Consider the following 22,586-nt stretch of genomic DNA (forward strand, 5'->3'; position numbering starts at 1 on the left):
GATTTACATATATACCTTTGAAAATTAATGGCCTCAAAAAGAAGAAAAGCCCAAAAGGCTTCAACTAGTTAAGGTCGACACGTCAGCTCCACATAAGAACCGAAAAGTCAAAAAGAAAATTCAGGACCTAATTGTAATAATGGGAAGTTAAAGCTAAAAATTCACAATTTTGCGAAAGATAGCGATAATTAATTTTATTTCTGGTAAAGTCACCGAAAAAAGTGGACGATCAAGAAGAGTCCAAATTAACGCGGGACATGGGGGAAACAATGATTGAAAGCAAAAGTCAAATCAAAAGTCAATAAGTCGCCAATAATATCTTCTCTTCTTCTTCACCCGTCATTAAAAAAAATTAAAACCCTTCTCGCGGATCTCAAACATAATCCCCACAAATTCAATTTTTCTCGAGGAAACAAAAAAAAAATGTGATTATCCATACAATCGAATTTTTACAGAAGAAGACGAAAGAAGGAGGAGGAGGAGGAAGAAGAAGAGAAATCATGGCGAATCTCGCAGGGCAGTTAAAACGAGGAATCTCGAGACAATTCTCAACAGGATCGCTTCGTCGTACGCTAAGTCGTCAATTCACGCGTCAAACTTCACACGATCCTCGTAAAAACAATATGAGATTCAGTTTCGGTAGACAATCGTCTCTAGATCCGATTCGACGGAGTAGTCCTGAAGATTCTAACCGTCCGCAGCTCGCTGTACCTGATAATCTCGACGCCACTATGCAGCTTTTGTTTGTGGCTTGTAGAGGTGATGTTGAAGGTGTTCAGGATCTGCTTGATGAAGGGATTGATGTTAATAGTATTGATCTTGATGGTCGTACTGCTCTTCATATCGCTGCTTGTGAAGGTCATATTGACGTTGTCAAGCTTCTTCTTACAAGGAGAGCTAACATCGATGCTCGTGATCGTTGGGGAAGCACGGTAATGTGACGCGACTTGAATCGTTTTCTCGTTTTTTGGTTAGCTTTTGGTTTTTGAAATTTGGGGGTTTGTGTTGTTGTGGATAGGCAGCTGCTGATGCTAAGTATTATGGTAACATGGATATTTTCAACATTTTGAAAGCTCGTGGAGCTAAAGTTCCGGTACGTGTAGCTCTATTCTTTTTTTCTCATGGATTTGTGAGCTCTGTTCTTTTTCATATCTTCAATGTGCTTACTTATAGTTGCATTTTTTTTCTTTTCTTGGTTTTAGAAAGCCAAAAGGACACCGATGGCTGTGGCGAATCCTCGTGAAGTTCCTGAATACGAGTTAAATCCGCAGGAACTTCAAGTTCGTAAAGCTGATGGTATCTCAAAGGCAAGAGCTTTCTTTATGCTTCCCTTTATCGTAATGATGTCTTTAGTTTTTCCATTTAGTGCTTTTTTAACAAAGTACTATATATTGCAGGGAATATATCAAGTGGCTAAATGGAATGGAACTAAGGTATCTGTGAAGATACTTGATAAAGATCTTTACAAGGATCATGAAACTATGTATGTTTACTCTTCTCTTCAATAATTAAGTATCTCTCTAAGTTAGCTAACAAGTCAATAGGTCGAAATGGAGCTTGTTATTGATCATTGAAAGCATTTTTTAGGTTCATAGCCATAATGATATGAGCTGTAAGGTTTTTTAATCATAGTTCCTATATAATCCTCTATCTTGGATTTGTGCGTTTCCGGTGATGTTTTCTGTAATTCACTTCATTCTGTCTGTGTTTTTTTCCTGTTTGCCTTTCATGTATTACGTTTGTTCTGTAATTTTATTCGTCTGAGTTTTATTGTTTACACACAGAAATGCGTTCAAACACGAACTTACTTTATTCGAGAAGGTTCGTCATCCTAATGTTGTGCAATTTGTTGGAGCTGTTACTCAAAACGTCCCCATGATGATTGTGTCTGAATACCATCCTAAAGTAAGCTTCTCACTCTTTTTATATTCCTGACAAGGTTTTTCTCTCATTAAGCAATTTTTGGATTCTAGGAAATAATTTTGTCGGCTTGGTGGTAACTTGCAGGGTGACTTGGGGAGCTATCTTCAAAAGAAAGGTCGTCTTTCTCCAGCCAAAGTTCTAAGATTTGCACTTGATATGGCCAGGCATGTGCCATTTCTTTTCTACAAGATTGTATTTACATTATAACCGCACTTTTTTAATCTTCTGAACAAATCATTTGACTCTTCTCAGGGGAATGAATTATCTTCACGAGTGTAAACCAGAACCAGTAATCCACTGTGATCTAAAACCCAAGTAAGATAACTAAATAAAGAAGTATTTGGACGTTTAAGTTTTATGAGAACGTATTTTTGGACCCACGTTATCTAATTTTTACAACTTCTTGTAAGGTGCCAGAAATATTATGCTCGATAATGGAGGACATCTGAAGGTGGCAGGGTTTGGGTTGATAAGTTTTGCAAAGTTACCATCTGATAAATCCAGAATCCTTAATCACTCGGCCCATATAGATCCTTCAAGTAAGTTCTAAATGCTTAATTCCTTCTGGCTACCCAAACGAAGTGTCCATATCTGGTCTGTAAATTTAAAATCCCGACCCACCTTCTCGCATTTGGGACTCTCAACTGAGTTCTAGCACAGAATTGTGGGCATAGGACGTAGATCAAACATCTATATTTCTGAGAAACTTTGATACAACTATTAAGTATAGAAACGGTTACTACTTTTTGAAAACACTCATAAGAAAATTTGATTTCCATGAGGCAATGGTTTAATCAGATGATATTTGTATATTGTTTGCAGATTACTGTATGGCACCTGAGGTTTACAAAGATGAAATATTTGACAGGAGTGTGGATTCTTACTCTTTTGGTGTCGTATTATATGAGGTAGGTGCCTTATGGATTCATACTTTTTGATGTCGTCTTATATGAGGTACCTATTAGTTATCCTGATGGTCAAACATGCGTGCTAATAACTCCTCTGCGTTTCATGACTTCTGTATCTAGTCAGAGTTTAATACACTCACAGTTCTATATGATCTCTAAAAGTATTTACTCTGATTCTCAACTATTCTGTAACAAATCTCATTGCAGCAATCTTTTAATAAGTTTATCATATCATTTTTCAGATGATTGAAGGAGTACAACCTTTCCATCCTAAGCCCCCGGAGGAGGCAGTAAAGCTAATGTGTTTGGAAGGAAGACGACCTTCATTTAAGGCCAAGTCAAAAAATTGCCCCCAAGAGTTGAGAGAGTAAGTGTACTAATCTTTATCAACTCTATAATAACACAACTTGTTTTTACACTTAGGTAAAGTAACATCATTTGCTTGGTCCTTGATCCTTTCTTTATCCAACCTACTGCAACTCATTGGTTCAATTATTATTTAAACAGATTGATTGAGGAATGCTGGGATGCGGAAACTTTTGTTAGGCCAACATTTTCTGAGATCATAGTTCGATTGGACATGATCTTTGTACACTGCTCAAAACAGGGATGGTGGAAAGATACATTCAAGTTCCCTTGGTAAAAAAAAAAAAAGCTTTCTCTTAACAGCTCCTAATTATCATTATGTTTTTGCATTTCTAGTTTCACCATAGCTAAGCCGGATTCTTCTAAAATCGTGATTTTTTCGTATCCACTATAGAGCCTAGCTCTTACATATACCATGACTTTGTTTCTCAATCAAATGGATTATTTCTCAGGAGATAATACAAAATACCAGGAGAGGTTTGACTCAGAAACATGAGGAACATAGCAATTCAAGAGTGTTTACTAAAACAATTGGTACAAAGCATACAAAAAGAAAAACAGCCCTCTCAGATTTGTCAGTCTCATTGTGTAACAATGTATAATGTATACCGCGGAAAGTACTTCATCGAGCTATTAGACTTCTCTAATGCCACAGAACTGAGCGTTTTGAGATAAAATGTACAATATTTTTTATATTAAGTAGCAAGAAAGCTCTTTATTCTAGTTATGTCTTAAAAACAAAGATCTCTTCTTCTTAACAGGAATCACATATGGATTTGTTTGCACAGGACAACCAACGTAGACAACACTCAGAATTTAACAGAAAAAGACGTCGTTATTAGTTAATCAACTAACAAACTGACGAAATCTCAGTTTCAAATTATTAACCACAAAGAGCGACAAACTCATCAATGTTCTTGTCGGAACTACCTCCTTCCGACATAGCTTCACGAGCCAACACCTTAAGCTTCTCAGCATTTTTCCTCATCTCTTTCCCTCTCTCTCCTTCCATGACCTCAACAATGCATCTACCAATCTCTTCCTTACTTAAAAACCCTTCTCCATCGGCCTTCACTCTAACCCCAATCTTCCACACATCCTCTATAAACTTAGCATTTGTGGGCTGATCCGTCCACTGAGGCATTCCCACCATTGGAACCCCTAAGCACAGTGCCTCTAATGTCGAGTTCCATCCGCAATGTGACACGAAACACCCGATCGATTCATGTGCTAAAACCTCTAGCTGAGGAAACCACTTAGCTACAAGTCCATAGTCTTTCTCCTCCGCCTCTTCGATAAAACCAGAGGGTAGTTTGCTTCTCTCGGATTCTCTAACGGACCACAAGAAGTGATATCCAGTTTTTTTTATAGCCATTGCGGTTTCCTTCATCTGTTTATCGCTCAAAGCCACCAATGTCCCAAAAGCCACGTAAACCACCGACTTCGCCGGCCTGTTCCCCAACCAATTCAAAACAGACTCATCTGGCTCTGTCTTAGAGTTCTGTAGTTCGTAATCTTTGTCTTCTAGCAACCGGTTATCCAAGTACTTCGACGGAACCACCGGTCCAATGTTCTTCACCGGCCACTGATCATTCATCCATTTCACTACCTGTGAAGAAAGAACAAATTCAAAGAAGTTCCATTCCACCTTCTCAAACACAAGTACATGACCAAAACAATATCTAAATCATAACCTTACCTTAGGTTCAAGTTGATCAAAAGTGTTGCAGAGAATGCAGTCAGCTCGCCGTAAATTAGAGAATTGCCTAACCACAAATTCATGTAAAAGAGGGTACGACCCTTTTTCGCAGGCAAACGAAGGCAGATCATCTTGGCTTAACAATGGGAAACCTGGAAACGAAGCAAGGATCGGGTTCTCATGTCTATCAACGGGAACATCGTAGGTGCCTTCGTTGATGTGGTAGTAAACAAGACTAGCCAACCATGGTTGAGTGAAATAGGCCACAACGTATAGACCTAAGTCCTTGGCTACGTCCAATGCAAAGGGCATGAATGGATCATAGATCAAAGCTTTTGGAGGATTGGCCGACAACTTCGCACTGCATATACAAAATATATATACATATAAGAGTAGATTTATAACGTTTTCGCATGTAATGTCATCAAAAAGTCAAGAAACTGAAATTAATAGTACTAACAATAAGTTAATTTTTGTTTTCTTGTTTTTTACGAGGGTATTGCATTATGTCTAAAGTATTTCAAATCCACTAAAAAAAGCTTATGAACGTTGTAAATTGTAACTGTGGCTGAATTACTTGATATATATAATCACTCTAAAGAGAGTTAAGTCTTTTGTTTATACGCAAAAGAAGAAAGAAATAACTACTTAACTAGGGACATATATATGTCATATTATATTGGATTCTACCAAAAAAAATGTCATATTATATTGGAATTTTTTTTATTTTTTTTCAGTCGCTTTCCCTTTCCCCAAACGGGGACATCGTTTAAAAGGTTACATTGAACATGAAAAAGAGATGTAACAAGCGAAAATATTGGAAATTTAACTTATGTTTACCTAGAGATGAAATCATTGAGGCTACGAGAAGTAGAGTTGTTGAAACGGTCAAGATCTACGAACTTGGCGTGAGGGTGTTCATGTGGAAAGAAACCGTCGTGGATGGTGTGGACGGTAATGGAATAATCGTCGGAGGTGTAAGGTTCACGGTGGTCTTTGGAGGCAATGATGAGTGTGATGGTGAGGCCTTGTTTGGATAAGCGTTTAGCGAGTTGGATCATTGGGTTAATGTGGCCTTGTAATGGATATGGAAAAAACAGTACGTGACCCTTTGCTTCACTCATTCTTTTTTTTTTGGTAAATTTGTTCGGACCAAAGAAACAATATAAGTGGTTTGATATATTCTAATTTATGTGTCTCCGATGTAAGTTAAGTGGGTATAGAGTGTTATATATAGATATGTCTGGTTATTTACGATGTTGGATTAACTTTTTTCAGGATACAGTACTTGCCTATTCTCCTTTTTTTGTTTTTCTTCTGGTTTTAACTCAATTGAGGCTAAAATTTGAAGGGATGAGCAATCTTCAAGTTTCACGACGATTAAAAAAGTAGTGATGGTGAAAGAAGATTGTTACCAATGCATATAATAAACGTGGTGGTGGTGGTGGGTAGATAAAGCCCTGAAGGGAGGAGGTTAGGTGGGTGCGTGGGTCCGCTGATATGTATTTTATTTTCATTATTTTCTCTCTTTAGAATTTAGTTGGACTTCAAAAAGAGTTATGGATGAACTTTTTTTTATTTTTGTCGTCTAACAGAATCAAAAGTCTGAAAAAATATACAACAAAAAGAAAACACAGCCTGGTCAATCGATTTTCCAAGTGAAACAGGTAACAAAAGATAAACAAATCAAGCAAACCAGTCAGCAATTTCCATCTTCACTGTCTTTTCTTACTTGATCTTGTAGCCATAAGGACCTCCCAGTGAGAAGTATGACTGAATCCTCCCCTCTCGCGTGACACTTTTGGTTATAGCCAACACCACCTTATTCGCTGATCCAATCACGTGGTGGCACTCCCAATAGTCAAAACTTGATAAGATCAAATGTATATCTTGCAACAACGAATCATAACGCAGCCATTCCCCCGGATTATTTATAGCTGCAATCCCTGTAGCATTATCCATCACCAATTCTACCCGAGTAACATTCAGAATCTGCAACGCCTCTAGAGCGCACAGAAAACACCGGAGACATGCCAAAATTTCCATGTCGGACCTCTCTAAAGCAGCTATTGCATGATAGAGAACGTGACCTTGATTATTGCGAGTAATCCACGCACCACCAGCCATTGGAGAACTCTTCCGCCAGGACGTCGCGATATTACACTTAGTAATTCCAGGCATTGGTTTCCTCCATGTAACCTCGAGTGATTGTCGTCTCACTGTCCATCGTTGATCTAAAGTGCCATCCAAAGCTTGTGCGGCAAACCAGTGTGAAGAATGCGTGAACGCTTTATCCACCATCTCCTGGATATCTCCCTGCTTCCCTTGAAATACAAGTGTGTTCCTCCATTTCCATACTTCCCACAACAGCCTGGGTATCATTTGTTTTATCTCCTCCGGAACCCTCACATCTTGCATTACCGTCAGCAGGTAATCCCAATTCCCCACCAGATCAGCAATCCACAGCAGGCAGAGGGATATTAGCAATAGCAAACGCTTGTCGTGCAACAGGACACACAAACATCATATGACAGATCATCTCCTCATGATGACCACATACTGCACATCTGGTGTCTACAGCTAACCCACGCGAGGCAAGCCTCTCTGAAACAGCTAGAGCACCAGAAAGCATTCTCCATAGAAAAGTCTTAATCTTTGGTACCGTCTGCAGCTTCCACACCTTCGCTTTCATATTTGTTACCTTGATCATATCATCTGTTCGAGGCTCATAAAGTGTAAGGTTCGAAGCAACCAGTACCCACTTTTGACTGAGTAAGCACCAGAAGGCATGTAAGGCCAGATGAAACGGTCTCTCTTCGTTGCTGCAATTTTCATAGAGAGAATCTGCTTAGCATCATCAGGTGGAAACAAGGCATGTACCTTCGCTGTGTCCCATTGACCATCCACTGAGTTCCGCGGCTCCGCCACCTTTAGGTTGACATTAAAGAATGTATCTAGCCGGTACGGTGCTCGAGGATGCTTATCAAAGATCCATTTCTCTTTCCAAACAAAGGTATCCATGCCATTCCCTATCGTCTTCAGTAAACCCTGCTTCAAAAGATTACGAGCATGTAATATGCTCCTCCATGCGTAAGATGGCCTCGAACCCGAACCGCACTCCAATATAGAAGAATTTTGAAAGCAACTGCTTTTGTAAAACCGCTATACCAGCGACTCTGGTTTGTTGAGGATCCGCCAAGCTTGCTTGGCAAGTAAGGCTTGATTAAAATCTCCCAAATCTTTAAAACCCATACCACCATCAGCTTTGGATTTACACATTTCAGACCAAGCCACCCAAGCTATTTTCCTCTGCCCCTGAAAACTGTTCCACCAATACTCACGCATGGCACTTGTGAGTTTTCTACAGAGGTGTTTGCTCAGTCGAAAGCAAGACATTGCGTATACCGGCAAAGCCATCGCTATAGACTTGAGTAGTATCTCTTTTCCACCTAAGGATAGAGCCTTGGCATACCAGCCATGCAATCTCTTCTTGAGTTTATCCCCGATAAAGGCCAATAGGACCTGTTTCGAGCCACTAAAACATTCCGGCTCCCCCCTCTGCTGTAATCCCCAGGGTTTGATTAACCATCAGCTTTATTGAGTCAGGCGTCTTGCTTCCAAAAGTAACCGCAGACTTCTCAAAATTGATTTGCTTCCCAAATGCCTTGCCATAAAGTTGTAGACATGCTAGGAGCTCGTCACATTCCTCCTTGATTGCACGACACACCAGTAAACTATCATCTGCAAATAATAGGTGTTGAACAACAGGACATGAATCATTGAAACTGAAGCCAGTGAGTCGCCCCTGTGATCTCCTTTTTTCCATGACATGAATCAGCGCCTCGGCACAAAGGATAAATAGGAATGGAGACTTCTCCCTGTCTGATTCCCATTTCTGGTGTAACAAAGCCAAAAGGACTCCTGTTGATGAGTACTGAATAGGTGACAGATCATACACACATCATTATCCACTGGATCCACTGATTGGTAAACCCCATACGAAGGAGAAGATGCTCGAGAAAATCCCATTCAACTCTGTCATATGCCTTTGACATATCTGTCTTAATAGCAACAAAGTCAGAGTTGAACTTGGCATGCGTGCGTAGAGCATGTACTATCTCATGTGCAATAAGTATGTTGTCGGAGATTAATCGCCCAGAAACGAATGCACCTTGTGTCTCAGAAACCAGAGCCGAAAGACATTTCTTAAGCCTAGTACACAACACTTTAGAAACGATCTTGTAGAGGACTGAACACAAGCTGATTGGTCCCATATCCTTCATTTGATTGGCATTGTCCTTCTTGGGAATAAGACAGATTTGTGTATGATTCCAGTCTTGTGGAAAGACTCCAAACTCAAAAAAGCATTGAATCTCCTTAACGATATCATCATCAACTATTGACCAATAGCGGCGAAAAAAGCTCATTTCCATCCCTCAGCACCCGGTGCACTATCTCCCTTAATATTAAATGCCGCTTACTTAGTCTCATGCACTATCACCGGGGCCACTAGTTGTTGATTCATCACATCTGATACCCTTGGCTCCATACCCTCTAGCAGGTCCTCAAAATTACCAGGATTAGAGGATTTTAACAAATCTGTGAAGTACTCCGCAACAATGTTACCCTTAGACCCCTTCTCAAAACATTCAAACACGTTTTTGTCAACTAAAGAGTTGAGGCGATTCTTCAGTCTCTTATACTACACACTCCTATGAAAGAAGGCTGTATTTTTATCTCCTGCTTGAAGCTAGGATTCTCGACTCTTAGACCTCCAATATGTCTCCTCCTCTCTAAAAGCAACTATAAGTGCCCATTTAAGCTGACGCAATCTCTAAAAATTAGGGAACAACTTAGTAGCCTCCTCTTCCAGGTCCCTGCGTAGCAACTGAATCTGTGTTGCAGAGTTAGTAGGATGAGTCCTCTTCCATCTGGACAAGGCCTTTCTGCACCGAGATAGTCCACTTAACACAGACTTACCCTGAGTAACACCTTCCAAAGCTCACTGCTCACGAATAATATATGTTGTTTCTGGCTTGTTGATCTATCGCTTATTAAAGATGAACCTCCCTCTAAACTTTGTATCATCCCCACCAGTCTTGTGATGATCGGACGATGATCGGATCCCATCAGTTTTAAATACTCCGTATTAACCCTTGGAAATAAGTTGAACCAACCACTATTGCCAAAGCTTCTATCCAGCCGACATTGGACCCATACATTGTCTCTTCTTCCACCCCACGAGAGTTTATCCGACTACTTCTTGCCATAGTTCTGAAAGGATAGAACGAGCTTTCTGGTCGCCTTGGACCTCCCAATTTTTCAGAATTATCCATTATTTCATTGGAATCGCTGGTAAGTAACCAGGGATCATCTCTTTGGATACCAATTCGGGTAATGCGTTCCCAGACCTCCTCTCTCAAATGTCTAACTGGGTCCCCATATACAAAGGTTATATAAAACACCATGGAGCCTTGACAGATCCTTGTATCAATCACCCTTGAATCCGACTGTAAGACTTTCCCCCAATACAAATCTTTCCAGAAGAGAGCTACACCACCACTCAGCCCAACATGATCTACAATGTGTACTTTGTCATAGCTCATCCACTCTTTCACCCCCATAACATGATCACTGGAGTTTTTAGTCTCCAGGAGGAACAAAAAGTCTGGATAATGCTCACTACGCATCTCCTTCAGACGTCGAACTGCCAAGGTGCTCTCATGCCTTGGCAGTTCCAACTGATTACACTCATTGAGAACTGGGTGGTTTCTGAAAAACCACCGAACCCGACTTATCAGCAACAAAGTTCACATCACCTCTTATACTTGCAGCCTCCACACTCGGTCGAAGGACACCATCCATTACTCCGTCCAGCTCCTCAGTTACTTGTTGGTTTGCCACAGGAACAGTCTTTAAGACCTTAGATGAGACTTCACCATCCTCTAATGCTTTCCTTTTAGCAGCAGGACCAACCAGATGCTCCTTAACCACCTCCTGCGAAGTGCTAAGAGAGTTACTGCAGGAATTAGCCCCCTCATTCTTCGATCTCCGTTTCCAAGAGGAAGTCTTTTTTCTGATACTGCTTTTTACTACCACTGAGCGTCTCTTTGATTCCAGCTAATAGACCCATGTGGAAGCCTGTAGAACCGGCTTGTTCCATCGCCATGATCTTACTATTCAATACCACAAAGGCAGCATTAGTGTTACGACCTTCCTCCATTACAGTCTCACCAGTCGCAACAAACAATTTCTGAGAAGGTGCTTCCACCAAAGTCTGCGGATAGCCAAAAACCAAACCTTTCCCTTTACTAAGATCAGGAGTTAACGTAGGTGGAGCTTCCAGGCGAAGCATTGCATTCTGAGCAAGAGTGTCTGAGGCAATAGAATCCAATGTTGCTCGCAGGGCTTGTTCCCTCTGACCCAAAGGAAGGGTCTCCTAATTGCAGAATCTTCTGCATCTCAGCAAGGACTTCAGGTACGACCACATTAGACTGTGGTAGTACATATGGAACCACTGGTTGTTTCAGCAAAGGCAGGATTGTATTTGCAAGTTCCTTGGGAAAGTGATTATCTCGAGTAGAAACTTTCCGCGAGCTCTCTATAGCAGACACCTGCCCTCTACTATCGCCTTGCAGGAATGGGCATCTTTGTTTATCATGTGTAAGCCTTAGACAGTGGAAACAAGACTTACAGATTCTCTCATACTCAATATTGACCACCGCAAAGCCTTCTTTAGGTAGCTGGACGGATTTCATTTTGACCAGGGGATTCACAGCATCAAAGATCACCTTAACCTTGACAAACACGTTGTATTAAGATCTTTCCGGATCAAAAGCAATCTCTTTCTCATATCCAATTCTCCCTGCAACCGTCTTAATAGTCTTGAGGGTAAGGAAATTGACCGGTATGTTGCTTATCCAAATCCAGATCGGGAATGTCCCTAGGAAGTTTGCCGGTGGAGATTCAACCCATCTCTCCAAGATCAAACCCACTCATCAAAAGTCCAAAATCCCGTCCTCAAAACCCTCTCCAAATCACTCTCGAGTTGAAAAAATGAACTGGAAGGTATTGTGGGATAATGCAATACCTCGAACTCTCTCATAGACTCCCCAGAATCGTGGCATCTTCATAATCATCTTTGCCATCTTCTGGCACTCAGGGTTCAGCAGTCTCCCCAACAGGCTCAGTTTGCACTCCACCGCCACCCCAAAGTCTCCTTCCTCTGTCAGGATAATCGGTGTGTCATCTGCAATCGTCATCGAACTCATCGCTAGGTTTAGATTTGCTTCTATTACCAAGAGAAATAACCCAATCGTTGTTTGTGAATATTCTGGATAGCACAGACCTGGTAATACCCACAGCAGCGTGAAAGAAAAACCTAATTTTCCAAAGCAAGATCTGAAAATATTGCGAGGATATTCTCTCAATATCCATCGAAACTGGAAGATTTTGTAAATCTTTTGGTATCCCAAAGAGATTGCAACCCATTGTTGCCTTTTTCCGGCTAAGAAAATATTTATCCGGCTGTATAACCCATCCTCTAGGGTTAGGTGAAAGACTCCCAATGAAACTGAGGGTCCTGAGCGAAAACACATTATTTTATTGTTTTGTTTTGGTTTTCAAATTATGGATGAACTTAACGCAAGGAAAAAATTTAACAAGAGAAAATATTTGTATTGGTTATTTTCTCTATAGATGTCTAAGTAGTGTGATCTCATTTGTTTTGCTAGTCAGATGTTTCATTGCCATATTTAAATGGTAATTATTTTTTCTTTAACCTTAAAAAGGAGACTTTTTTTTACTGATCTAGAGAATTTTTTCGGAGAAGCTTAACAATTATGGTTCACCAAATTTGCACATAGTCTCATATTCTTATGGCATTAGCATTAAATATTTTTAGTTTTAATTTATAAATATGATTTGATTATATTTCTCTCTCTTATAAAGGTCCAAGTCCATGTCTCAAACTAATACTTTTAAGAATAACAAAAGATTTACTCCATCTGTTTCATAATATAAGATGTTTTAACTAAATCACGCAGATTAACAATTGGAATCACTACCTAACCATTATCACTACCTAAACAATTGGAATCACTACCTAACCATTATCATTAAAGACTCTTATATACTTTACAGTAACAAACTCACTTAGAGTAAACTCTGTAAAGTAAGACTATGTTAAGTAATGTACTCCAACGTAAAGACATTTAGATGGTTCATTTGATCTACCAGATCCTATAGTGTATAATTTCATGTTTTAAATGCATTTACTAAATTAAAAATAAAAATGTAACATGTAAATGTAAAAATTATCTTGTGGGTTACTAAAGTAATTTAAATACTAAATTAAATGCCTATGCCAAAAAAATTGTTTTAGAATAATTTTAGTTTTGAATATCACGGTTATATAGTAGAACAGATTTGGGTTGATATATATATATTATTTAAAATACTATTAATTTGGTGTTTATCTTATTATTATTTTATTAACACCATCAAGATTAGAATATTAAAAATTTTAATTAAATTACGCTTATTTAAACAAAAATGTCATTAAATAAATCACAGATTAAATCCTAAAATTAACAAACTAAATACAATTATACGATTTCAAACACTAAATAAAATCAACAAACAATTATAATTTCAAATTTAAAAGTTTTCAGTCAAGAAAATATTGCCCCCGGTATACCACAGGTGAAAATCTAGTATAAATAATTATTAGAGATAAGGTTTTAAGAAAAAACAAAAACAAAAAAAAAGTCATAAAACCCCTAGAGTCTTTCACATAAAATAAGTCATAAAGTCACATAGAATATTTTTTTAAGTTGCTAAATTAATTTTAACCCACTCTTCTAGCCTTTATCACCTTACGTCTTTTGATACTAGATCCATATCCTTGTGTGGATTTGATGATTTCATTGTGTGTCACATCAGTAAGACCATTCTCCAGCGCATTCACCAAATTTTCGAAGTAGGATTTGGTTGTTTTAGTCAAACTAATTAACTTTGCCTGGAACTTCATAAAATGTTTTTTTGGATCTTTAGTTTTAGCGATAAACTGTTTCAATTTCTCTTCTGCACATTTGTGAAGTCTACCCAAACCAGTTTCCGCCTCTCCTGAAACACAACAACACAACAAACATTCTGCTAAAATTGATGGAGAAAATTACTATTACACACAAAGTAACAAAGTAAGAGTTTCCGAATCAAAAACTGACCTTGCAAATACTCGAAAAAGTGTTGTTTAGAGGGTTCATGATTAATTAGGTAGTATCCAAATGCATAGGTCCATTTCAAGACCCTTCTACATTCGATGATCTGTAACAGTACAATCAATTACATGCCAATAATAATGTTTTGACTAACAAAAGTCTCATTGGTAGTTCTCATAATGGTGGAATGAAAAATTAATCTGCATTAAGATGATTTTTTTAAATTTTATAAAAGCTTTTCTGTTTTTTTTATATTATATAGTGATTCCTAGATTATGTTCCGCTGTACAAAGTACAAACTAAAATCCACATACTTTTTTTTTTGTAATCAACAAAATCTAACTAAAGAGTCCAAGGCGATTCGCCTAATGCTGGGATCAGAGGTGTCAAGCGGACTGCATGCCCGCGGGCCTAGCCCAAATAGTACCTCTGCGGGCGGGCATAGACACTAAATATTGGGCCCATTAAAAAGTGGGCCTTGCGGACCTAGCCCAAACGGATTGCGGGTTATAGCGGGTTATGTCCGCGGGTTGACGGGTCGGCCCGCGGTCTTCAAATATCAAATAAAAAGAAATATTTAATATAGATATATAACTATTTTTATATTATTTTAAACATATATCTTTTAAAATTATGTGATAACACAAATAAATTTAATATAAAAAAATTAAACATCTATAAAAATCAAAATTATTTTTAAAATTATAATTTATTAATTTTATTTTATTTTGTTAATATATTATTTAGACCCGCGGGCCAGCCCGTTAATCCGATGGGCTTAGCGGGGTGGGCTTGGACATAACTTTTATGTCCGCGGGCTTAGCAGGCCGGCCCGTCGCGGCGCAAAAAAATAAAACTGCCCGCTGTGGACGGCCCAGATGGACGCTCGCCGGCCCGTTTGACACCTCTAGCTGGGATTATAAGATAAGTTGTTCATCTTCAAGATGATCTTTCCAATATAATGCAATGCTTTTATCGTTCATTCTACAATGTAAATAATTCAATTTTGTTCCGCAGCTGTTATATTCTATCCACATACTTTTCCAACGGGTTTCGCAATGTTACTAAAATCAAAGAATCATTATATATATATACTTTTACTAACCTGAAGCCATGCCTCTACAGTGAACTGGAGCTGAGTTTCTGGTGTGCCCAATATTTCACTAAGCTCCTTAAGCCACATCGATTGCCATTTCTCCAGATCACTTGCAGCCGTGAGCCTCGACGATTGATTGAATTCCCATCTTTCGTAATAATGGTGGTATCTATCGATCGCTTCTTCAGCCCTTTTTCTCTTAGTTTCATCCTCATTGTCTTCTTTAAACACATTGCAAGCCGCGTGACCGCTCCATGGTTTAAGGCAAATCCAACAAAACTGAAATCTACACGGAGCTGAGCATGACATATGGCTACATCCTTGGTTCTTCTCGATCGGACGCTTGCATTCAGGACAAGGCTTTGTCTTAGCAAGTATCCAATTCGTGTTCTCGGACTCATCTCTGTTCTTTAGTAACCACTTTGACACCGTATCACAATCCACAGGACTATGAGCGTCTTCACAGCAATCCCAGCAAAACTTAAACGAACACAAACAAGAAACATCGTAATTACTAGTACTACTTCCACCAAAATCAACCGCGTATTCGCATCCGGGTGATGGACACCATTTAAACTTCTTCCCTTCTTCGACATAAGACCTAAGAAAATACGTATAATACTTCTCCTTATGTTCTTTCTTAGCGATCTTATCGATCAGGTCTTGACCAACAGCAGCGGAACAAGAAGGCTCGGGACATGTAACTCTCAAACATCCCGAACTGTCTTCGATTTTGGTAGTGATGTAACCAGTCCAGCAAGTAATGCAATAAGGATGACCACAAGAAACCCTTTCGATTTCCCCTCGAGTGTATAACTCGAAGCAAATCCCACATTCGATTTCTTTTTCACCTTTAAGATCAACGACAGGCTCCTTCAGTATACCAACGGTTTCACGGGTTTTCTCTTCGTCCGTAAACCATTCATCTTCGACTTTACTAACGCTCCATTGATAGTGAAGTAGCAGAGCGATCGCTTCGACTTGGCTTATAGAGAGAGCCGTGGAAACTCGTTCGATGTCGTCTCTTTGATGCTTGCGGATGTCTTCTTCCTTGAGAACTACGTAACTTTTCTGAGATCGTTTCATGTGATCGTCATGATGATCAGCTAATCCGTCGTAGTTATCATCAGAGTCTCTATCTTCATCATTGCTGGGAAGATTCTCCTCTTCCGAGTCGATATACATTATCTCATCATCCGAATGATCCATGGCCGGCTGAAAGAAAAAACCCTAAAACGATGTTGAGGTTAATTAATATATATATAGGGATTAACTCCTCGGATATATATTAGGGCTGCTCTCTAAAAATTTCTCGCTGCTTCTCTTCTAGTCTCTCCGTGGCTCCTTTTATAAGGTACTAGTAGGGTTTCAGCTAAAGATGAGGGATATTATTTTATTTATTCTGTTAAAGGATATTAGTGATATATACTATTATTAGGAAAAGAAAACTATTTTGTTGTTATCTTTTGATTTATTAATCATAATGATCTATTAATTATTACTAGGTTTAGGCACAAACATTAGGAAATAATAAATAAAAAATACTGCCAAATTAAATAGTCATAAATTATTAAATTAATAAAAAATGTGCATAGAAACTTTTAAAAATAACTAATAAAATGGAATAAAGAAAAAAGTCTAAAACATCTTATATATGGTATTCTTAAAAGTCAAAGAAAAAAAAATCTAAAACACCAAATTGAACAGAGAAGAGAAATAAGTTTTATCTTTTGATTTAGTTGTGGTATTCAGCTCAAGATATAAGCATTGATGCTTTTTCATTTTGTTTCCTACTAATCGTCACCAAGTTTGATGCTTTTATCTGTCTTCTTTGGTGCTCCCTCTATTAAATTGCAATTTAGTCATGGGTAGTTTGCCTCCGAGCTTCCACGGGAATACATGTCTACGGTACCCATTGCAGTGATCCTTCCTTGGCCGTATTTTCTTTATTGGTTGCGGTGGATATTGCAGCAAGGGTATTGGCGTGGAGTCGTGGAGAGATTGCTTTACTTTATTTGATTGCCTTCCACTTGTCGTGTACTTAATTTGGTTTGCAATCTTGGACATTGCTATGTGGCCGGCTACGACCCAAATAGGCCTTCTGTTTTTTTGTTGAGTGGTCTGGTCAGCTCTTAGTTAGGCTCTCGCGTTGTGTTTTAGCTTTCTTAGGGTTTTAGGTGACTTTAGTGTGTTTGTTACCTTGGACTGATTTAAAAAGACTACGGGCTGAAAAAGGTTAGGTATCATGGACACTTCAAGTTCTTTCATTTTCAATTAGTTGAATTTTGTTTTGTAACTCTATCGAGGCTTCATGGCGATGTAATATGAGTGGTAAAAAACTCTACTTCTTCACAAAACCTGAAGATCTCGTAAACTTTAGCCTCGAGATCAATTTGGTGTTCAAATTAATATTCAATCATTGAACAAACGTAATTTTATTTATTCAAAAGAAGTTTAAATTTGCTCCTTTGACCTGTAGGGATAGTTGTTTCACCAAAATTATACTAGGGGGAGCAAGTAATCAAAAAAAAACTCTAGAGTCGAGTAGCAATATGTGAAATTCCTTATAAATAAATAAACTAACCAAATTCCTAAGAATTAACAAAGGGATTATTATTAAACTGATGATGGGAGATCTAAGTAGCCACTTGTAGCTTCATATGATACCTTGCGTGTCTTCTGAAATAAGAATGCTTCCGTCAAACGATGTAGTCGTCATCTACCCATTCGTCATCTACCCATTCATGAGAGAATTGTGTTGAGAATATCATATGGTCGTAAAGCTTCATACCAGTTTCTTCTGTTGATTTGGTCTCACCACTACATACGACATCAGAAAGACCATTCTCCAAAGCTTTCACCAGATTTTCGAAGAAAGTTTTAGTTGCTCTAGTCAAATCAGTTAATTTCATCTTGAAACTATAGAAAGCATTGGTTGGATCATCAGATTTATGGATGAACTCTTTCAACTCCGTCTCTGCACAATGATGAAGCCTCTCCAAACCTGATTCAGTATCCGCTGAAAACAACACAGCAAAATATTTTAGTTAGCTAGAATGGACAAATTAGCATCACACAGATAAAGTGTTTCCGTACCAATAATTTACCTTGCAAATACTCGAACAATTTTTTCTTGGCGATTTCATGATTAGGTAGGTAGTATCCAAACGCATAGGTCCATTTTAAGACCCTCCTGCATTCGATGATCTGCAACAGTTAAATCAGTTATATGTCAGTAACGGTTCAACAACATACAATGTTGTAATCTAACAAACGTCGTCATTATTAGAATAATAGAATCTCACTGGTAATTGACATTATGGTTGAATGATTTCATCAGTTCAAGATTAATGATAAAATTTAATCATGAAATCTTCATTAAGATGGTTTTTCAATTTAATAAAGCTTTCTTTGTTTTTCTATATACTATGTAGTCATTCACATACATTATTCAGTGTTACGAACCAGAGAGTTATTTAAATACTTTTTACTAACCTGACGCCATGCCTCCACGGTGAATTCCAGCTCACTTTCTGGTTTTCTCAGTGTGCCACTAAGCCGCTTAAGCTGCATCGATTGCCATTTCTCCAGATCACTTATAGCCTTAAGCCTCGACGATTGATTGACTACCCACCTTTCATAATAATGCAAGTACCTAGCCATTTCATCTTTAAGCAATTCTCTCTTATCTTCAGCCTCTTTAACAAACCTGTTGCAAGCCACGTGACCAGTATATGCTTCAAGACAAACCCAACAAAACTCATACCCACACGGAGATGAGGATGTCATATGGTTGCATCCTTCGTTCTTCTCGATCGGACGTTTGCATTTAGGACAAGGCTTTTAATTCGCAAGCATCCAATTCTTGTTCTCGGCCTCATCCTGGGTCTTGAATATCCATTTTGACACCGTTTCACAGTCAACAGGACTGTGAGCATCTTCCCTGCAATTCCAGCAAAAGCTATGCAAACACAAACAAGTAATATCATACATACTACTTCCACTTCCACTTCCACTCCCACCAACATCAACATCAAAATCAATCGCGCATTCGCATTCAGGCGATGGACACCATTTAATCCTCTTTAGGACGTCTTCTTCCACATAAGATCTGAGTAAATATCTATTGTACTTCTCCTTATCTTCTTTCTTACTAAACTTATCGATCATATCTTGACCAACAGCAGCAGAACAAGAAGGCTCGGGACATTTAATCCTTAAACATCCCGGACCGTCTCCCATCTTAGAAGTGACATAACCAGTCCAGCAAGTATTGCAATAAGGATGACCACAAGAAACCCTTTCGATTTCCCCTCGAGTGTATGACTCGAAGCAAATCCCACATTGGATTACTTTTTCACCATTGACATCAACGACAGGCTCCTTCAATATACCAAGGGTTTCACGGATCTTCTCTTCGTCCGTAAACCATTCATCTTCTACTTTACTAACACGCCAATGATAGTGAAGAAGCAGAGCGATCGCTTCGGCTTGGCTTATAGAGAGACCCGTGGAAACACGTTCGATATGGTCTCTTTGATGCTTGCGGATGTCTTCTTCCTTGTGAAGAACGTAACCTTTCTGAGATCCTTTTATGTCTTCCTCAGGGAATCCATAATCGGTTTCATTATCTTCAACATCGCTGTAGAGGTTCTCCTCTCCTGATTCGATACCATCATCTGAATAATCCATGGCGAGCTGAAAAAAATAAATAGATATAAAAAACCCTAAAACGGCTTTGAGGATTATAGGAAGCAGACGAAACCAAAATTTAGGGCTGCGCACTAACAATCTCGCTTGTAGAAGCTCTCCTCTAATTTTTTAGGCCGCCTAATTATTATTAGGGGCTTTGGGGATTGAAATTTTTTTTATAGAGATTAGACCTTTTAATTAAACAAAGTAAGCTTTAAACGTCTGAGAGACTGAGAAAAAAGGAAAAAGTCAAAAGTCATAATTACTTTACTAGATTTAAACCTTCTTTATACATGTTCTAAGATTACAATATATTCACTTTCCTTATCGGATGAAGTGAGATATGGAAAACTGTTTCATTGCTTCATTCGGCCGCCGTACCGAAGTGGAAGTCGGCTCCTTCTTCTTCAAGGCTACACTTTGGCCGAACTGACTTCTTGTTGACCTAATCGAGCCCTTAACCGGTTTTCCGGTTAACTAATCAATTAGTATTTCTGGTTTAGCTCGGTATGTCGGGGGTGCTGAATCCCGCACCAACAATTAGTCCCCCCCCCCAAGTTCCGAATATTCGAGATTCAATTCGAATGTTTCGAACTATGGGAAGAGAATATCCGATCTAATCCATAAAAACTTGATTGATTTTACCCGGATTCTCGCGTCATCTCGCCGTGAATTGTTCGGACGACACGTGTCGTTTGCATCACATCAGCTAGCCCGGAATTCGAAGAGTCGCATAGGTCATAATTGCTCTGCGTAGGGTTGCCACCCGCTCGACTCTATAAATACGCCTCCCCTTTCGTCATTTCTCATTTTCTGTCAACAACGAAAGGTAATCTGCTCCGATCTCTCTCCTATTTATTTTGTTAGTTCCGATTTTCTTCCGCACTCTCCGAACTCAGAATATGGCAAGCACATCAGAACCCATCTCTTCGCCAGAAGTCGAGGGCGAACAGCTAATTCGTCGATCTTCCAGGCGGAAAACTCTCGACCCAGAGCGTACCACGCAGATCGGTGAGTCGAGTAGATCGGCTTCCGAAGTCCCACCACGCCTTGTTCGCTGTTCTGCAGGAACTTCATCTTCACAAGTATTGTCGTTGCCATCAGTTCGTCCTGAAGAGGAAAACACCGAACTGACTCAAGGCGTACTGTTACAAGAGGAAGATCGGTTTGTTCCCTTAGGACTCTTGATCGAGGATATCGATCCCTTATTTGACCATAAAGGACAGATTGGTGGCGAAAAGAGTTTGAGTTCGTCCAAAACCGTGAACGACATGCTGAACTCATGTGGTTTATTCAACAGCGAAGTCACAATTCTGATTCCTCGAGAGGACCAACGCCCTTGGAACCCTCCGGAAGGGTATATATGTCTATACGAATGTTACTTTACCGAATGTCGCCTCTTATTCCCAATCCCTGCGTTGATATCGCTCTACGCCCAAAGACGCAGGATAGCGATCTGCCAATTCGTCCCCAGAGCTATTTGTAACTTTATGGCTGCCCTCACTATAGCAGCCGAAGTCGGGGTCAATATTGGAGTTCAATGTTTCGAACAGCTATCCAATTTTAAGTTATCAAAGAATCTACACCGCTGGGAAGTGAATATGAGGCCGGCGCACAATTTCCTTGTCGGTAAAAGAGTGAGCAAATTCCAGAAGTGGATGAACCGCTACTTCTATGTTCGCGTCGATCAGTACTCACTCGCTAACCCATCGGGTTTCCATCGGAGAGTGTGGAATGAAAATCTTGGTAGACTTTATATTTTCAGCACGTTTTAATTGAATTCGGCACCTCTAACCAGTTTTAACTTTTTTGTGTCATGTTTCCAGATCGTCCTTTCTGCGCGACGCGGCTAGCTCCAAACTACCATCCCGTCAGAGACGCTCTATTAACCGGAAACAATCGTCAGTGGGAGTTCATCACCCGTATCCGTGTTGAAACAGCGATGGGCAAACCCAGGACGACGTTCCCAAGTTTTGCTAGGTCACTAGGACGAACTGCGGAACCTACCGGGGCACGTGTCCTTGAATCGGACAATCTCCAGATAGTTCGGCGTGACACTCAGGCTGCCATTGAAGCTGACATTGACCCATCTCAGGGTCGAACTGAAGTCGATCCCATCCCAGACCAGACCGACGTTGACCCTACTAAGGCTTCTGGAGAAAACGTCAACACAGTCGATGTCGCGGAAGAAGATATTCTCCCTTTGGCCTTAGAGAATGCCAATCTTTCGACCGAAGAACAGGATGTCCCGCAACTTGAAGCTGGATCCAAAAGAAGGAAGAAGAAAAAGAAGCAAACCAGAAATAACCCAGTCGCTGAGCCACAACCGGTAGTGAACCACAAACGCTCGGCGGAAGAAGTCAGACTGGAATCTGCCGATCGATTTCGCCTGGAAAGGAGAAATGATAAAACAGATCGCTTCTCCTATCATTACTTCGGCGACTACCCTCTGGTGACCAATCGTGAAGCCTCAGGCGAACTCTTCCGAACCTTGAAGACCTCCAGTCGAATCCTTCCGTCGGCGGATGATCTTGAATTTAAACAGGCGTTCCTTGATGTCGCCGAGTGCCACCTAATGGTATGCCCTATCATTTTGTTTAATTTGCTTGAAATTTCAGCGGGTGAACTGACATATGTTCTTCGGGTTTACAGACTGCCGCCAAGATGAACACGCTGACTCA

The 22,586-nt window shown here is 39.6% G+C and overlaps 5 protein-coding genes and 1 pseudogene across 10 annotated transcripts; 1 reads left to right on the forward strand and 5 right to left on the reverse strand.

Moving 5' to 3' along the window:
* Positions 1-223: 223 nt before the first annotated feature.
* Positions 224-3,920, forward strand: LOC104700288 (integrin-linked protein kinase 1). 4 transcript variants are annotated; one of them, XM_010415783.3, is made up of 12 exons: positions 224-932; positions 1,019-1,093; positions 1,203-1,307; positions 1,398-1,483; positions 1,785-1,905; positions 2,008-2,087; positions 2,176-2,238; positions 2,341-2,462; positions 2,746-2,831; positions 3,074-3,198; positions 3,339-3,470; positions 3,650-3,920. In XM_010415783.3, exons 1-12 carry the CDS (start codon positions 501-503, stop codon positions 3,654-3,656), a joined length of 1,434 nt encoding a protein of 477 aa, XP_010414085.1. In that variant the 5' UTR covers positions 224-500; the 3' UTR covers positions 3,657-3,920. The 4 variants fall into 4 exon arrangements, 3 of the variants coding, with proteins under 3 accessions (XP_010414085.1, XP_087313096.1, XP_010414086.1); XR_015561073.1 differs by having other exon boundaries at positions 261-932; positions 2,334-2,462; XM_087456970.1 differs by having other exon boundaries at positions 276-932; positions 1,023-1,093.
* Positions 3,884-6,255, reverse strand: LOC104700287 (UDP-glycosyltransferase 74C1). Its single transcript, XM_010415782.3, has 3 exons — positions 5,737-6,255; positions 4,897-5,257; positions 3,884-4,806 (listed from the first exon to the last, which is right to left on the reverse strand). Exons 1-3 carry the CDS (start codon positions 6,018-6,020, stop codon positions 4,081-4,083), a joined length of 1,371 nt encoding a protein of 456 aa, XP_010414084.2. The 5' UTR covers positions 6,021-6,255; the 3' UTR covers positions 3,884-4,080.
* A 369-nt stretch (positions 6,256-6,624) lies between these two features.
* LOC147940824 (uncharacterized) lies at positions 6,625-7,314 on the reverse strand. The gene has a single exon (XM_087458287.1). The coding sequence runs from the start codon at positions 7,312-7,314 to the stop codon at positions 6,625-6,627; it is 690 nt and encodes a 229-aa protein (XP_087314413.1).
* Positions 7,315-9,373: 2,059 nt separating this feature from the next.
* LOC147940825 (uncharacterized) lies at positions 9,374-12,167 on the reverse strand. Its single transcript, XM_087458288.1, has 6 exons — positions 11,994-12,167; positions 11,226-11,693; positions 10,980-11,173; positions 10,681-10,915; positions 10,074-10,637; positions 9,374-9,532 (listed from the first exon to the last, which is right to left on the reverse strand). The coding sequence occupies exons 1-6, from the start codon at positions 12,165-12,167 to the stop codon at positions 9,374-9,376; spliced, it is 1,794 nt and encodes a 597-aa protein (XP_087314414.1).
* Positions 12,168-13,591: 1,424 nt separating this feature from the next.
* LOC104704306 (putative E3 ubiquitin-protein ligase ARI11) lies at positions 13,592-16,537 on the reverse strand. Of its 2 annotated transcripts, XM_087456971.1 has the most exons (3): positions 15,223-16,537; positions 14,124-14,223; positions 13,592-14,022 (listed from the first exon to the last, which is right to left on the reverse strand). In XM_087456971.1, exons 1-3 carry the CDS (start codon positions 16,420-16,422, stop codon positions 13,745-13,747), a joined length of 1,578 nt encoding a protein of 525 aa, XP_087313097.1. In that variant the 5' UTR covers positions 16,423-16,537; the 3' UTR covers positions 13,592-13,744. The 2 variants fall into 2 exon arrangements, with proteins under 2 accessions (XP_087313097.1, XP_087313098.1); XM_087456972.1 differs by lacking the exons at positions 13,592-14,022; positions 14,124-14,223 and adding an exon at positions 14,683-15,101.
* A 1,145-nt stretch (positions 16,538-17,682) lies between these two features.
* On the reverse strand, positions 17,683-20,006 carry LOC104704307 (putative E3 ubiquitin-protein ligase ARI10; annotated as a pseudogene). The gene is made up of 3 exons (XR_015562557.1): positions 18,709-20,006; positions 18,321-18,420; positions 17,683-18,232 (listed from the first exon to the last, which is right to left on the reverse strand). The product of XR_015562557.1 is annotated as a putative E3 ubiquitin-protein ligase ARI10 (transcript).
* Positions 20,007-22,586: the final 2,580 nt, after the last annotated feature.

Source organism: Camelina sativa, chromosome 7, assembly GCF_030686135.1.
Source record: "Camelina sativa cultivar CO46 ecotype springtype chromosome 7, ASM3068613v1".
In the NCBI taxonomy this organism is placed as follows: Eukaryota; Viridiplantae; Streptophyta; class Magnoliopsida; order Brassicales; family Brassicaceae; genus Camelina; species Camelina sativa.